The 15,723-nt window shown below is 38.3% G+C and overlaps 1 protein-coding gene across 1 annotated transcript; it reads right to left on the reverse strand.

Annotated features, from left to right (window-relative positions):
- Positions 1 to 1,678: 1,678 nt before the first annotated feature.
- On the reverse strand, positions 1,679 to 6,144 carry cibar1 (CBY1 interacting BAR domain containing 1). Its single transcript, XM_078955276.1, has 9 exons — positions 5,949 to 6,144; positions 5,297 to 5,531; positions 5,093 to 5,161; positions 4,351 to 4,452; positions 4,246 to 4,262; positions 3,957 to 4,128; positions 3,755 to 3,868; positions 2,748 to 2,855; positions 1,679 to 2,035 (listed from the first exon to the last, which is right to left on the reverse strand). The coding sequence occupies exons 1-9, from the start codon at positions 5,975 to 5,977 to the stop codon at positions 1,907 to 1,909; spliced, it is 975 nt and encodes a 324-aa protein (XP_078811402.1). The 5' UTR covers positions 5,978 to 6,144; the 3' UTR covers positions 1,679 to 1,906.
- Between the last annotated feature and the right edge of the window lie 9,579 nt (positions 6,145 to 15,723).

Here is a 15,723-nt window from a genome sequence, read left to right on the forward strand (position 1 = left end):
AAGAGGAGGGAATCCTTGCTTTCTGTGCTTTGTGTAGGACAGGTACTCGCAAGCTTTTGCACCATCTCTGACACTATATATAAAGCTGACCTTTGAATCTGTCTCTTATAGGACAGGAATATATATATATATATATATATATATATATATATATATATATATATATATATATATATATATATATATATATATATATATATATATATATATATATATATATATATATATATATATATATATATATATATATATATATATATATATATATATATATATATATATACACACACACACACACAGTAGTAGAGAGAGAGAGTTTAGAGTTCAGCTCACGTCAAACTTTACACTCAGAAACAATATAAATAGTTTTTTTCAAGTCTGGATCACTGTTCAGAGATGCAAATCTTTATGCTTAAAAACTCGATTTTTTGTAGCTTGCAAAGAAAAGTCAACAGATGCACAGCAGCTGCCTGCAGGATGAAAAGAACACAATGTCTTTTTTATGACATCCTCTCAGTTTTTGAGCAGGTAGGTGCAGGGAAAGTTTGAAACATCTCCCTCTGCTGGTGTTTAGAAGTAGTGGCACCTTTTTTCATTCTTACATATTAAAATATAATTTAAATGAATCTATATTGTTTGATATTTAGACATATATTTGATTGTAATGTGCTTAGAGAGACAAATGTGTTGGAGATGGTGTCAGAACTTACAGGCTGAGAACAACAAAAACTACTAGGGTTTGGTGAGTTCAACAGCTTTGAGCGGAAGGGAAAAGGAACTCTGATAGAAGTGAAACAGGAGCTGAAGTGTGCCCCAGGAACTCGATTTGACAGGACTGGCACGACGCTGAATGCCAGTGAGTCAGAGTCAATGAGAAGAACCTGAAGCTACGACCGACCTTTTCTCAGCTGTAACGTCCAAATTCCTCTTTTGCATATTCTTTTCCGTAGGCCTGACTTTCAGATAATGACATTGCCTCTTTGTGTACATCTCAAGAGGACAGCAGGGATTTTATCTCTGTCACTGTTTTTTTCCTCTTCTTCAAGTAAATATTTTGTTTTGCTATGGTTGGGGTGTGGATCCGTGAGGTTCGTCTCATTGGAAAAGCTTTCTGACTCACAACCTGACACAAACACACTTTACAGGGGATGACTAACCGTAACACAGTCCATTCAGTGGACCCGAGTCAAACTGGTTCATGAGTGTGTGTCTATCTACAGGACTGTTTGCATACACATTAACCTTTTATGTGCATTAAGGTCCTGTTGCGCAGCGGCTTCGTGACACACCGCCCACACAGCTTTTATCTCAGGGCCGCTGAAATGATGAGCATTGCTGTGAGAAAGGGTTCCGTGTTTGCCGTTTATTCTGAATTTTTGCTTTAACGCTCACAAACTTAGTTTTTGGAATCATGTACATATATCAAGAGCTGAAAGGAAATCAAAGTGACACAGGCAGATGAGGGCTAAAGAATGCGTGGAGCGGCTCCTGAGGACAGAGCTGCTGCAGCCTCCACTATGGCAGAAGATGTGGATGTGATTGATTTCAGCATCGATTGCATGCATTGATATCGCAACCTTGCATATTCTGCATCTCCGTAAGAACAGTCATATTAAATAGTCCTGAGCTTTTCTTTTCTAGCACGACTCACTTTGATCAGTAAACACTCAAACAGAAGTGCTCTTTAAAGACTTTTTATGCAGAGATGGGGAACACTATGTACTTCTTGTTATAGCTGTCATTAAAAAAAGCAAAGATGTACATTTTTTTTACTTCAGAAACATAAATTTAACACAGTTAAAAATAAAAATATTTTACAAAAGCTGGAATGAAATCTTAGAACATCACCAAAATGCCCCCATGTCAAAGTGGCGAGGACACTTTAGTTTCTATTTGACCAGTAGTTTTAATGCTCATTGTCTGTGTCCTCCTCTTCATCCTCCTCGCCCTCCTCCTCTTCAGACCCATCTTCATCCTCCTCATCGTCGTCTGCCTCCTCCTCTCTTCTCGTCAGACGGCCGCAAGCTCCTTGTTGCTGTGACAACAAATTAACAGTCACTATGCAACAGAAGTACTTTGCATGCTGGCGTTCAGCACGCTGAGTGAATTTGTGGAATCCAGATCGTTTGTCTGTCGCCTTTGTGTTTGTAGAGATACAGGAAAGCACACCCAAAAATGACAACACTTTCTTTCAAAGATTTCTTTCCTTTTTCAACTTTCAGGTTTGCCTTCCTTTCCAGTTTTACTTGAAAATGGGGTCTGAGTTCATCACTTTGAATGGCAGTTTCCTGGCGAGGCATTCTACGATAATCAGACTACAAGAGCAGCGCAGAGTTTTCCTGACATGAAGCTGGCTTCAATTGAGGCACAGTTTGGTGGCACGTGTACCTGTACCTGCAACCAACAATCTGTAAAACTAAAGTAAAGATTATAGACAACTATTGGAAAAATTCCTTATGTGGACTGAAACTGGAAAGTTGACTAGTGCAATTTTATTGCAGAAAAGGTCCAGTGTTTCCTGCGATGCAGTGACGGAGTGGTGGATGGAAAGCAACCGGAATGACTGATGAATGGGACGATTAGCTAATAAAACAAACTGTTATCAAGTGTTAGCCTCAGCTGGTATAAAGAAGAATTGTTGCTTGGCAAAGAAAAAGGGATTTTTTTAATGCATCATCACAATACAACTAATTTCAAAGCAAGCAAAGCTGCAACAACATTGAGAGGAATCTTTGGAGCTGTCTCACCTTTGAGGTTCCAGATGTACTCATGAAGGTTCGATCAAGGGACGTTCTGGAATTAGTTCGGCCCAAACGGGAGTTATAGTCAAGGGGGTGCAGCGAACTCCTAAAAACCTGTCAAAAAACAGCAGAAGGCTGTTTAGAGTCTAGCTCAAATGCAATGTGATGCCCATCAGTCCACACTGTCAGTTCAGATAAGTCAAGCATGAGAATGAAAGTTCAGATAAAACAAATTTCTGAAGAAAAAAAACACCAAAATATAAAAAAGATTCAGCATAAATGCAGGGAATCTAATTGTAATTGTTCTGCAGTTCGAGTCTGCTGGAAAATGTTTACTGAGCAGGAAAAGAAAAAAAACCCTTGATCAGGAATATCTGCATGCCAGTGTTTGTGCTGGTTACAGATGATTCAAACGCTCATGTTATATTTTATGAGTCACTGAAAAAACAGGCCGGCGTCGGTTAGGAGTTTCACATTGATATGAATGAGAGCAAGACAGTTGACTGACAGACACACACACACACACACACAGACACACACACACAATGAGAGGATTGCGAGGGTGGAAGGCAAACGCAACCACTGGAAGAACCTCCTCACTCACAGAATGTCACTGATCCTTTGTCTTTTGCTCTTGAAGCTTTGTTTAAAGAAAAAGAAAAGAAATGGTATGGGGAACCATTTAGTTGATGTTGAACAAACACATTTTTTTTAAATTGTACAGGTGTGTTGCGATAAAGGGTGGAGACAATAGGATGTGTATCAACAATGAGTCAGTGAGTAATGAGTCGATATCTCTGCGATAAATGTAGGAACATTAAACAGAGTCTTTAGGTCAGTCAAACAAAGAGCAGAGGCTGTACACAAACCGGCACAAAATTACACACCTGGCTTCTAACAGTGGAATGTGAGAGAACAGTTTTTTTTTTCTAATATGCAACATCTGTGTTTGAAGCACATTAGCACACTAAAGCGGGCTAATTAGCTGGACGGGATCAGAAAAACCAGTGTACCTCCAAGTCCGCCTCCTCGTCCACACTCTGAATGCTTTGGTAGGCCGAGGTGTACAGCTCCAAGGCCTTCCCAAGGAAGCACAGCTCCACAGTCACAAACTCACTGAAGATTTTCTAAAGAGGGACGCAAGGCTGGAGTTAGAACTGGAACAAAGGCAAATGTGGCCCATTATGGAACAATGACAGAGATGAGGGGAAAAACCTTGATGTCACGGATCTTCTGCCGCTCAAACTCATCGATGGTCTCCTCCAGCTGCTTGGTGGTCCGTGCTGCATCCATTGTGGCTTTTTGTAATTCACTTTCAGCCTGATGGCAGGAAAGTTCCAAATCATATGACAAAATTAAACTATAATTCCTTTTGGTCAACCTCAATTAAGCTTTTTTGGAATCAGCTATTTATCCATAGAGATGTGAAAAATGTTAAATAATGCTGGAAATAATTTAAAGTCACGATATGCCACATCATTACGAAAGGAGAAAAAGGGTTTACCCCAAACCCACATGAGACTGAGGATTTGGTCAAGGGAAAAACATGAATATTTAGATACACATTTAGTATGAATCACATTCATAGAAATAGGAATGAAAAGGATACAATGATCTGTCTGTCAGAGGGGTTTTTCAGTCTTGTTTTCTCGAGCTGAGCTTCCTGTTTGGCTTCTTTATCTATGGCACTTTGGGTCATTTTCACATCCTCCTGAAGGGTGGTAAAAGCAAGAGGAATCAATCAAATGGGACATAGAATGCAGTGATTTAATAATGCTTTAAGTGTAAAACAAACAAAAAAAACACTCAGATACAGAAATATAGTGTCATGTCAATATCCTGACGGAATCAAGCAAAAACATCCGCTTTTATAAAAAGAAATGTACAAAATCAAAAAGGAGACTGTATTTATACTATTTCTAATTCAAAATAAATGTAAATAAATTGTATATTTGAATAAAGATGTAATTTAATTTTACACAAGGCTTTTTATTTTTATTACAACCAAGGAAAAAAGTCTTATTTTTAGCCAATATTTTACAAAAATTGTGTAAATTAAATCCATGAATGAAAAAAAAATGTTTTGTAAAATGTAGTGCTACAGTTAATCAGAATCAGAAATACTTTATTGATCCCACACGTGGGAAATTTTTTTGTCAAGAAGAAAATACAGTATTTAGACATAAACTCAAGTTCCTAAAAGTGGAGACATGTATTGAATAACACTGCCCTCTGTTGGCTACAGAAATCTTAGTTATTGTTTTTTCCCCCCCCAGTTCAATGCAGTCACAAAAAATCTGCCTAAGTTGTAATAAATGTATCAGAGAAAACAGGATAGGAACGTGACTCACTCTTTTGCGTATTACCACAGCGCCATAAGTTTTTAATGGCTCCACAACTTTGGCCTCAAGTCTTTTCACCTAGAAAACAGGAAAACAATATTACCATGATGGATGGATTCAAACCATAACTGATATGGAAATATATATATGGAAAAAACAAAACAAACCAAAAAAGAATATAAAAATAGGGTAAAAGATTTGTGTATCTCGTGCCTGGGCATGGCGGTAGTCCTGAATCTTGGCCAGGTGGTCAGCAAACTCCTTCATTCCCCTCTTGAGGTCTGGAGTCTCTGTGTCGGCATGAACTGCTATCTGCTGGACCAAAAGGTCCCCCTTGTCTCGCAGCCTGGCGGTTTTGCGAGTGTACGCCGCAAACAGCTGGCACATCTCTCCGAAGTGTTTCTCCACCCTGGTGATGTTGTCTTGGATCTTCTTTGTCTGGTTGTCTCTGGAGGGGATTGATGGCAACAGTCATTATGAAGGTAAAACGTGAGGGGTAAAATTGTGTTTCTCAATTTATATATGTTAAAACTACCAGCAAATAAAATCCTCCAAAAACTTAGTAATAAGCAAATGACCATATAAACCTGGCCTTAATCTTATTTGTGTTAAGCTAAATTATTTCCATTTTATGCTTTTAATTTGAAAGTGTTCTCATTGTTTCTGGTGAAAAAAGCGAGGAAATGAACGGGCTAGCCTGGAAAAGCATCACTTTTGAACATGAAGCAATTGAAATGATCTGACAAAATATAAAAAACGGCTACATGTCAAGAAACTGAGGGTATAAACCTAGCTAAATTAGTCATCACAAGAACAAATTGTTCTCACAATAGCAGAGTTCTTTAGTTCGTTACATTTTTCTTACCTGGCTCTTAAAGTAGGAGTCCGAATCATGTTTGTGTTTTCAAAAATCGTGACGAGAAACCGTTTTGTTTTTTTTGTTTTTTTTTAAGTCTTGCTGCAGTCCGCAGGCAAGCTAACGGCTACTGAGGCAGTTGTCGTTTCCATGGACTCTCCACAGCGTTTCCGCTTGACTGTTGCATTATGGGAAAACGAGTTGTGTAATGACGCACACACCTAGACTCTGACTGTAAAACAAAAAAGGTACAACAAAGTTGTAAAAATGAAAGCTTACTTTACACCCCCACTTTTAAGAAAACAGTTTTTTTTATAGTTTTCAAATTCTTTGAGATTATAAAAGCTTCACTGTTTTTATATCACAAATGAAAAGAGGTAAATAAGGTTTAATGTGGGTATAGAGTAAACCCTTGCTTTTCGCGGGGGTTACGTTCCAAAAAGCACCCGTGATAGGCAAAATCCGTGAAGTAGAAACCTTTTTTTTTTTTTTTTTTTTTACAATTATTATCCAATTAAAAACTCTATTATACATTGAAAAGAAAGAACAAACCATTTTACAGGCTCAAGCATTTGTTTCACAAATCAAAGTACTTTAGAAACGTTTTTTTTTTCAAAAAATAACTTTTGTACTGTACTGTCAAATAATAATTTTAATCATCAATATGAACAGAAAGCTTCAAATTGCGGAGATTAGCCCCGCCCACCGCGATTAAACGGGAGAAAATTAAAAATGACTATGAAAAAAATACAAAGTACAGTCGGACAAATAGTGACTCAGGTGTATTTCACTGCTCTTCAGACTGAGCCGCTGCATCCTGACTCCACTCTGCAGTGTTTTCTTCTTATGAAGCCCGCGCTGCAGCTGTGTTTGTTTGGGAGAAGAACATAGTGATAGGCAGTTGTTGTCGCTCTTTTTTTCTATGGGTTTCAGAGAAACTAGAAATTGCAAGCGAATTTGCACATATTAAACGTTATTGACGCACACGTAGAGAAGAAGCGGAGTGACTTTTTAGCCAATCAGAATGCAGAACACAATGTACGATGCAAATCCGTGAAAAGTAAACCGCGTTATAGCGAGGGATCACTGTATTTACATGTTTGCATATGGAATTTTGATGAAAGAAAAATTATACTGATTAAATAGACATCATTGTTTTCAATTTCTTATCCAATAATAATGTGCTTATAACAAAAAGAAACATCATGAAAAATATGTTTTTCCAGTAAGTTTAGTTCATCAGTCCAAAATGTTGTGGTATATAAACAAGTAAATGTGAAACAATTTCCAGGTGACCTTTGCAATAAAATAAATAAATAAATAAACAAATAAATAAACAAACAAACAGCTGGTGTCGATGTCCTTTTAAAATCTATGAGAGATAAAACTAGAGAGATAATATATATATAATAGGCATTTCTTATATCCCAGTAGTTAAAAAATATTTACAGTGATATCCACATTTTTTCCATGGGTTTGAGACACAACATTAAGCAGCATCTAAAATGATTGTTTCATTAATTATATCTTAACAAAGAGATAACAAAATACAACATTTGTGTCAGCTTTAACACACTCACACATTAAACATTTACACACGCATGTGGATATTTGCTTTTTAAATGATTTTTTACAGTGTAGCCATTGATTTAAAACTCAAATCTCTTTACACCTGAATTTATTTCCATCTGTGAGAAATAAATAAATACTTAAATAAAATCACTGATGTTTTTGCTTTTATGTAGATTCAAAATTAAGGTAATTTGGGAGCTGTAGGTGTGTGATCCATATTTGCATCAATTTCGAGTTGAGGGGTTAAAAAGTATCCTTTCATAATGTAAGAAGCCATCTTTTATACATATTGTAAAGGAATAAGTGCATTATTTAATCAAATACAAAAAAATGTAGTAACTTTTTTTTGAATTTTTATTTATGAATTTATTATTTCACTAAAATTCAAAGTAATGGGAACAAAATAAATCCAGAATTTTCTTTTTCGTACAGCTTGACTCTGTTTTGAATTTGTGCCAAGATGCTTTCAGATAAAAAAGGAATGGGGCACTTTTTCCCAGAGGGAGCATGAAATGAATATTCCAGCACTTGATTTTTAGCTATTCTTAAAATAGGAATAAAAGAAGTGGAAAACAGCAGACTGTAATGGGCAACCATCTATAAGATCAAAAAGATGGTTGAACCTTATCGTAGTGATTTGAAGAAATACTATATAGTCATTAAAGTACGCTGTGTGCCTGGAGTCACAACAACACTATAAGGTTTCTGAATACAGCGAATGCTCTCCAAAGCTCTAATAAGCATCCATCCATCTTCTCCCTCCAGTTCTGCAAGGGGAACCCCAAGGCGCCAAAAGCCATATTCCCTCTTGCTCTGATGAAGCAGCTGGACAGTTTATATAATGAGTGACATTACAAGCATCACTATTAGGTTATTTGAAATAAAAGATCAAATTGAAAGCAAAAAAATGTAAATAACAGTCAAGCATCTTGTAATCACCATGTACTCTGTTTTGAAATGTGAAATAATAAAACTAAGTTTAAATTGATTGAATCAATGAACCAATAATATAACAATTTAACTAATAAAAACACAAAAAAGAAAAACGTTGTAGTTATTCCTAATGATTAATTAAGGAGCCTTCTGAACAGTGTATAATAGGAAGTATCCTGCTTTTGCTCGACAGTAGCTGGGTACCGTAATCTCAAATTCGAATTTTTTTTCTTTGAAAAAAAAAAAAAAAGCTAAACTACGAGTTAAAATCATTTCGTATGGTCCCTAGAGCGGCTTCGATGGCTAGAATTTTAGCTACTGTTTTATGAGATGTTGTACTCTGTATGCACATGCATGTCAGTTTTTCACTTCTTTTTTTTTTTTTGTGTGTCTATCACGAACATGTTTATATAGGAGTCAATTCTTCAGGAATGCTTGCTGACTTCAGAGTGAATGCATCTTTTTACCACATGATGGCAGTGCATTACCACCTGTGTTTTTGCTGAGCCTAAGTTGAAGTGAATATAAATGGTTGTTCCCTCCATCCATCTTCATGCATAAGAGATAATGTTTCAGACACCTCTTTACGCCATCATCGTGTCTTTACATTATTCAACAATCACTGGCGTTATTCCAAGACTGAATTGAAACTCCCTAAACACTCAAATGACTGTAACACCTGTTTGTCTAACTGTGGTCCTATAGGATCTTTGTGTTGAAAGAAGCCTGGGGCTGCTGAGTTATTTACCTTGGCTGCTGGTAAATGAATTCAGAAGCAGTGGCATCTTTTTAACTTGTGCATCAGACTTTTTCGCTGAAGCACAGATGGTGTTGTTTCCAAAGTACCAGTTAACAAGGAAAGGGTTGTCACCACCTGCAGCAGCTTTGCCTGCCTCTTTCATGCTCCCGTCTCTCTTTTTCTGACTTTGTCCCCCTGTGCCCTTCTTGCTCAGTCTTTCTCCCTCTGCAGCACCAGGGCAGCACTGCAGAGGTGGGTGGCAATCTGAGCAGATTGGGAGTGACATATGTCAGACTTGGGAAGAGTTGGTGGGGGCAATACAACATCTGCTTCCAAGTGAGCTGATGTGTTTTGTGTGAATGCGGACTTTCCTCTTTCAGGTGCCAGTCATGGTGGGTGGACCCCCACACTCTCCTTCCCCTTGAGCACCAACGAGGGTGACATGTGTTCAGGGGAACAGAGGATTACGAATGCTGTGAAATCATATTTACTACTTGATGCATAAAATGAAGTTACAGGCCAAAAGTCAATTTCTCATCATGCAGATTTTCACTAACTTTGCTCGCCAGGCCATCCCATTCTTCTGATTTGACAGAAACCAACTCCTGAGGGAAATATATCCACATTTTCTGCATACTTTAGACCCGGCTGTTGCCACCAGATTTTAGGGAAGTCCTAAAATGAAAAATTGATCGAGTCTTAGATGCCGTTAAATTCTCCCTCAGTGTGTGCCTCAATAAATTAAAGCAAATGTTTCAAGCTCTCTGATATCCGATACATGATGGTGTTGGTGAAGGTTCATCTGTGTGGAAGTTAAAGTTGAGTCATAGCAACTGGGACCCCCTCCCCCCGTGATTAGCCATATCGTTCAGGCTAGGCACGAACCACAATTATTAATTTGTCCCCATGAACGATTATCAAACGGTTGGCATTTCCGTGAATATAAGGGAACGTTATCCCTTTGTCGCTACCAAATCCGAGTCCCTGATTGGTCAAAGTTCAACCTGGTTTAACTTGCAACGCATGTTTACTGACTGAATGTTTTGCTCATAGAGCCTGTAAACGGTCAGGAAACTTGATTATCGATGCGTGAACGCGAGAGTTTTGAACATGGACGATGAAAGACGCATTTACTTGCATTTGCATACAGTTTTCGTTGTAAGTGGTTGCTTAAACGCGCTTTGCAGAGAGCGGTGTGAACAAAGCGTAATGGCAGCTTCAGAGGGGAGGTGGGTATATTTAGTTTGCTTTAGTCCAGTGTTTACATCAAACTAAATTCTGTCCCTACTGCTTCAGAACCATTTTCCATTTTTCCTGATGTGATATCATACCATCATCGACAGTGCTCCAGGTTTATTCTTCCACCAACACAAAGCTATGAGAAATGCTCTGCCACTTACATGTGAAATTCAGTGTTATTCTACCTTAACTCTTGCAACCTTGAACAAAAGTCCTCACTTTGTAGTTAAGCGGGTTCTTGAAGGGCAATACAACGCAGACACGGTCCAGTGCTTTTATTGACCCGCTGAAAAACCTTGCTCCGTCTCCAGGGGTTTGGAGCTCAGGTTAGGGTCTTTGTTGTCTGCGTTCATTAGTGTCTCCTTCACCATCTCTTTCTTTCTGTCTCTCCCTCAAAACACTTCTCTTCAGAGATCTCCCTCGCTCTGCTCTGCTGCTCTTTTCTCCCCAAGGAGTCGAAGAAGAAAATGTCACCAGCGCAAATTAGTGAGACCCTCCAACACTGCCTGTCTGCCCGCGTTTATTCCTCAGAGGGAGGATAACCTCAAGTCAAAACTTTCAACGCAAACTTTTTGCCAAAAGTGCTCCAGAGACCCCTAACATGTTGTATTCATAGGACTTTTCATATTCACCACCTTCTTTGAGTCTTAAAAAAAAAAAAAGGTCACCCTTAATGACTTCACTCTTTATTCACCTTAATGCATTTCAGTGGGATGAGTGAAAACACAGTCAAATATATCCATCCTTGCAAACAAATACCTTAATGCATTTTAACCATACAGGCAGTAAAAAGTCCCATCGTCGTTCCTCTTAATCCACGCTGCCTCTATTCACCGGGGAAGACAGAGACTACCGGGCCTCACGACCACAAAAAGGCTTTAATGGACAATGACGTCAGACTACAAAAAAAGATGGAGGGGGGGGGGGGGGGGGGGGGGGCTTTTCCTTTTTCTATTTCTTTATGTTTATACAAATTAGAAAAATGTTCATGAAAAGTAGATGATGTCGCTTCTGCTTGCTCGGCTTTGGACTAGTCTTTTCTTGGTCTAACAGGAAGCCAACACAGACTTTTTTAAAAAGCAGATGGTTTATAATAAAGCTTTCAGTTTACTTGGCTCCTACACTCATTTTGTGCTTTACATTTCCATCTTTAGTCTTTTCTTGTGTGTTTTAGTACTACTTACACTATATAATACTAGATGCTTTTGGTTGGCTGCAGATGACGGGTGCAGGTTTGTGAAAAGATGCAATAAAGATAAAATTGGCTTACCTTCAACTATCTCATAATATTATCTTTCAGCTTGATTACTGCATAATTCTCTGTAACAGCAGTGTCTGTTGGGTGGTAAAACACAAACTGGTTTCTCACCTGTGTACTGCAAAAAATGACCCAAGGCCACTGGTGCTTCCTGCCAGGCCATTTATCCTCCGCTTCACCCTCATGTTAGTTTGCAGTGTGTAATTAACATACTTTTCATAAAGGACTGAGTCTTTTTTATTTTTTACAAATTTGTTCACATATTTAAAAAAAAAAAAAAAAAAGCTATCACTGAAGGAATAATCAAAAAATGTACAGCACGAGAAAAAGAAATGCACAAAAGTGCTTCATCGCAGGGAAGTGGCTGCTGTCCCCCTGCCATCAATATGCAAATGGAAAAATGGACCTTGAGTGCGGGGAGTACTTCCCTCAAGTGCATTCATTAGCCACCATTACCATAATTGATTCCCAGTACTGCCATAAAACTGGTCACTCACAGTGTTTCTCGCTCTGGGGGGGGGGTCCTTTGGGGACTTTGTGAGCGAACTTCAATCATAAATCATTAAAGGACATGACTTGCCAATGGACTGTGCTGAGGCCCCAGAGATTTGAGAGCAACAGTAATACCATCACTGATGTCTAAATCATCGATGTGACACATGAAAGCGCCTGCAGGCTCAGATATCCTACAATCCACCTCTCTGCTGACATAACGGGAACTTCAGCTCACCATATGTTGGGAATTTATTTATTATATCAATGATATTGTACTCAAGAAACTTCAAACCTCTTTAAAAATACTTTATGGCACAACAACGCCTTCCAGAAATCCCCACGACTGTGCCACAAGGTGATCTGCAGAAGTTTGGTGTGCAAATGAACATCAGGACTGCAGACTAGTTAATGCAGAAGTCATGATAGCTATTAGCTTCAGCCACATTCTGTCCCCTGTATCCTCATTCAGAGCAGGTGTGGGGCTTATTAGGGCTCCTATAGTGGAAAGAGGGATGGTGCAACACAGCAGATATGTTTTATTCTTTCCACAAAGCTTTCCCTCCATCTGTCCATCCAACCTCCCATCCACACAGTGTCTTTTGACTCTAATTAAACTCATCACGTTGTGTGGCGAAGGTTTTCCAGCTCCATGGAGAGGCGGAGAAGAACTTAGAGGATGGTAAGATAATGGCATGCTCATGATGTATCGCCACCTTGCAAAATAAAACATATTCATAAAGAATATTCATTACCTCCACCAGCCATCTCACAGATGGCCAGAAAATTGACTTTGTGCTGAGATGTGGATTCAGGCATGCATATTAATGAAAGACAGATGTAAACGCATATTCTTTGGCTCTTAGTTTCTTTCACTTTTTTTCTTTTCTTTTTTTGCAACAGACAAAATGATAATGCATCCACTTAAGAGACAGAAAAAAAAAAAAGAATGAGCTGCATCCGGGAAGCAATTCACCTCTAATGTGTTGGTAGGTTATTGGCTTTTTGCGAGGCTTGTCTTGTGTGTTTTTGTGTAAAGTTGTCCCTTGTTTGGGTAAAGTGCTCCTCAGTCTTTTGCAAGATAATATGCACACACACACACACACGCGTACATGCACACACACACATACGAAAGATTGTTTACGATTCCAACTATCATTCTCACAATCGTGCCTATGCTCGAAACTTCAATAAAACATGGTGACAACATGAAAATAAATATTAAAATAATTTAATCTGCACAAAAATCAAAGATATTCTGGAAAATATATAAATGCAAACCATAATAGTGCAATAGAGGATTTTTATTTTTGTCCTGTTTATGCTTTGTTTTGCTTCTGTTTTGTCATTTTTGTTGCTCATCTTAAAATTGCATCTGCTGTTTTAGTGTTTTGGGAAATCTTCTGGTATTTTTCTTTTCTTATAGTGTTCATGGTGTGGATAATGTTGCTAGACTTTCTCATTAACACTCTTTAAAAACTGGTTTCACATTTTTCTGATAAGATAAGTCGAGCACGGTTATTTTTTTATTGCCAGTCCTTCCCCTTGGGATAATTTAGACAAAGCCAAACCATAAGAATGTATTTAAGGTACATGAAAGTAAAGTGGAGTCTAAAAATAGATCTCAACTGGTTTTAGCGTCAACCTACATCTAATTTTCCTGTCTAAAGCAATTTAAGGAATAGAAAAATTTATTTTTTTGCTAATAACTAGCAAATTTTGCTTGTTTTTCTCATTAAAAACACTTTTACTGAAAATCTGTCCAATATAAGATTTGGATTGTACTGAAACCAATTTCTATATTGGGTGAATTTCTACCGTGTGAAATATTTATTCTATTCCATTCTATTCTAAAACAGCAATGTCAGATTGTAGTCTGTAATTTAAATGTTGGTGGATTCTTTTCACTATACAAATGTTCCACCAATCGGGTGTCATTTAGGAGACTTTGATCATTTTGATCTTCATTTCAGTCTCTTGACCCTGTAGTTAGGATTTTATCTTCCTCGATGTCTTCCAGATGCTTTTTAAAAGGCCCATATTGCCACAACAAGGGGCACAAGGGGCACCCTACAAGGGGTACACTAGATCTCCCTACATCTACCTTCAGGTTCAAAGCCAGAGGAGGAAATTCTACTTTGAGTAGTCTGTGAAAATAGCCAGTGAGCTAAAACAATGAAATGACAGGAAACCAGCAAAAGCAAATGAAAAGTTGAAAATTTGCATTGTTTTTTGCTGTAACTAACCCTCAACAGAAACCATTTATCGCCGGAAAACAGAAATGTTGTGTGTTTTATTAGGGGATGCAATGGATGTTTCAAATTTGATTTGATTTGAAATATGATTCTAATTATTACGTTATGGAAAATGCTCCTGTCAATGTTCGGCTAAAACACTTTGTCATGATATGTAATTAAACCGTTCCACTGACAGACTGAACTACTGCGCCCACTGCCACAGTCCCAAGGCTCTGCTGTTCACGCCAAATCTCCTCTCCGTGTTACAGGCTGTATATGTCACAGTGAGAACAGGGGAGGTTTTTAATAGAAATGGCCTCATAAACCCTCAATCGTGGAACAGTGCACAGCTCAATCGGAATAAAACCTTCTTTGTGTAACCGTGTGCCAATATGGAAAATTAAAGGCAGTTAATAAAAAGCAGTGTTAAATCAATGGAAGCCATAAAATTTACTGGGAGATAGTAAAACGGCGAGCTGAGGTGGGGCTGGGGATTTGGGTGGGGGTGGTGGAGTAATAGCAGTGTTACATGCTGGGCCTGAATTATCATGTTAATTTAATATCCCATCTTGAAATGAAGCAGAAACCCCAATAAAGGTCAACTATGCAACTAGCCTCCCATCCCAGTTTAGAATTTTATGGTTTCATCTAAATCATGGAGCTGGTCTTTGGTGCGAGAGGCCACTCTGGCAGCAGGAAGCTCACAGCACTCAGCCAGTTTTCAAGATTCTCAGCTTTTTATTCACAGTGGAGCTTAGTTTGGAGAAGGACAGCTCTGAGACATTCTTATTTCCATGTTTTTTTTAAAATGTAATTTAGTTGAAATAGCCCTCAGCATAAATAAGTCCCATTTTATGAAAGGGACCTGGCTGCAGACACGATGTTGCCTGACATAATTGGCTGGAAGTGGAAATTATACTACTTACCCTAACCAAAAAACAAAACAAAAAAATACTTACCCTTATTATAACCCAAAGGTCTTTGGAATTGTAGGAAACTTGGAAAAACTGTAACTGTAACTGAAATAAAGTTATTTTTCGAGCAACATGAGGGACTCCCCTAGACTAAAGATGACCCCTGAATTATAGCCCTAAACATAACCTGGCCCTAATCTCAACCACTTTACCAAACTCACATTTGACTCTATATTACCCTTTAGGGGACCCTGACCTGAATTCCTCCCTGAGATTTGCACCTTGGTGAATGGAGGCCTTGGTCAGGACCCTGTCTCCGTGAGTGTTGCATGGAGTGTGAACTGACCCCGCCTTCTACATGGTGGCGTCCAATCATTTTTCTTTTCTAACCCTAACCCAA

Source organism: Oryzias latipes, chromosome 11 (assembly GCF_053564925.1).
Source record: "Oryzias latipes strain Hd-rR chromosome 11, Olatipes_Hd-rR_3.1".
In the NCBI taxonomy this organism is placed as follows: Eukaryota; Metazoa; Chordata; class Actinopteri; order Beloniformes; family Adrianichthyidae; genus Oryzias; species Oryzias latipes.

Excerpts from the sequence above, each read along its gene's own strand:
- cibar1 (XM_078955276.1), bottom strand. The coding sequence starts at position 5,977 with ATGATTCGGACTCCTACTTTAAGAGCCAG. Across the intron at positions 4,453-5,092 it reads CTGTGGTAATACGCAAAAGA|GAGGATGTGAAAATGACCCA; the intron begins GTGAGTCACGTT and ends ACCACCCTTCAG. Across the intron at positions 3,869-3,956 it reads AGAAGATCCGTGACATCAAG|AAAATCTTCAGTGAGTTTGT; the intron begins GTTTTTCCCCTC and ends GTCCCTCTTTAG.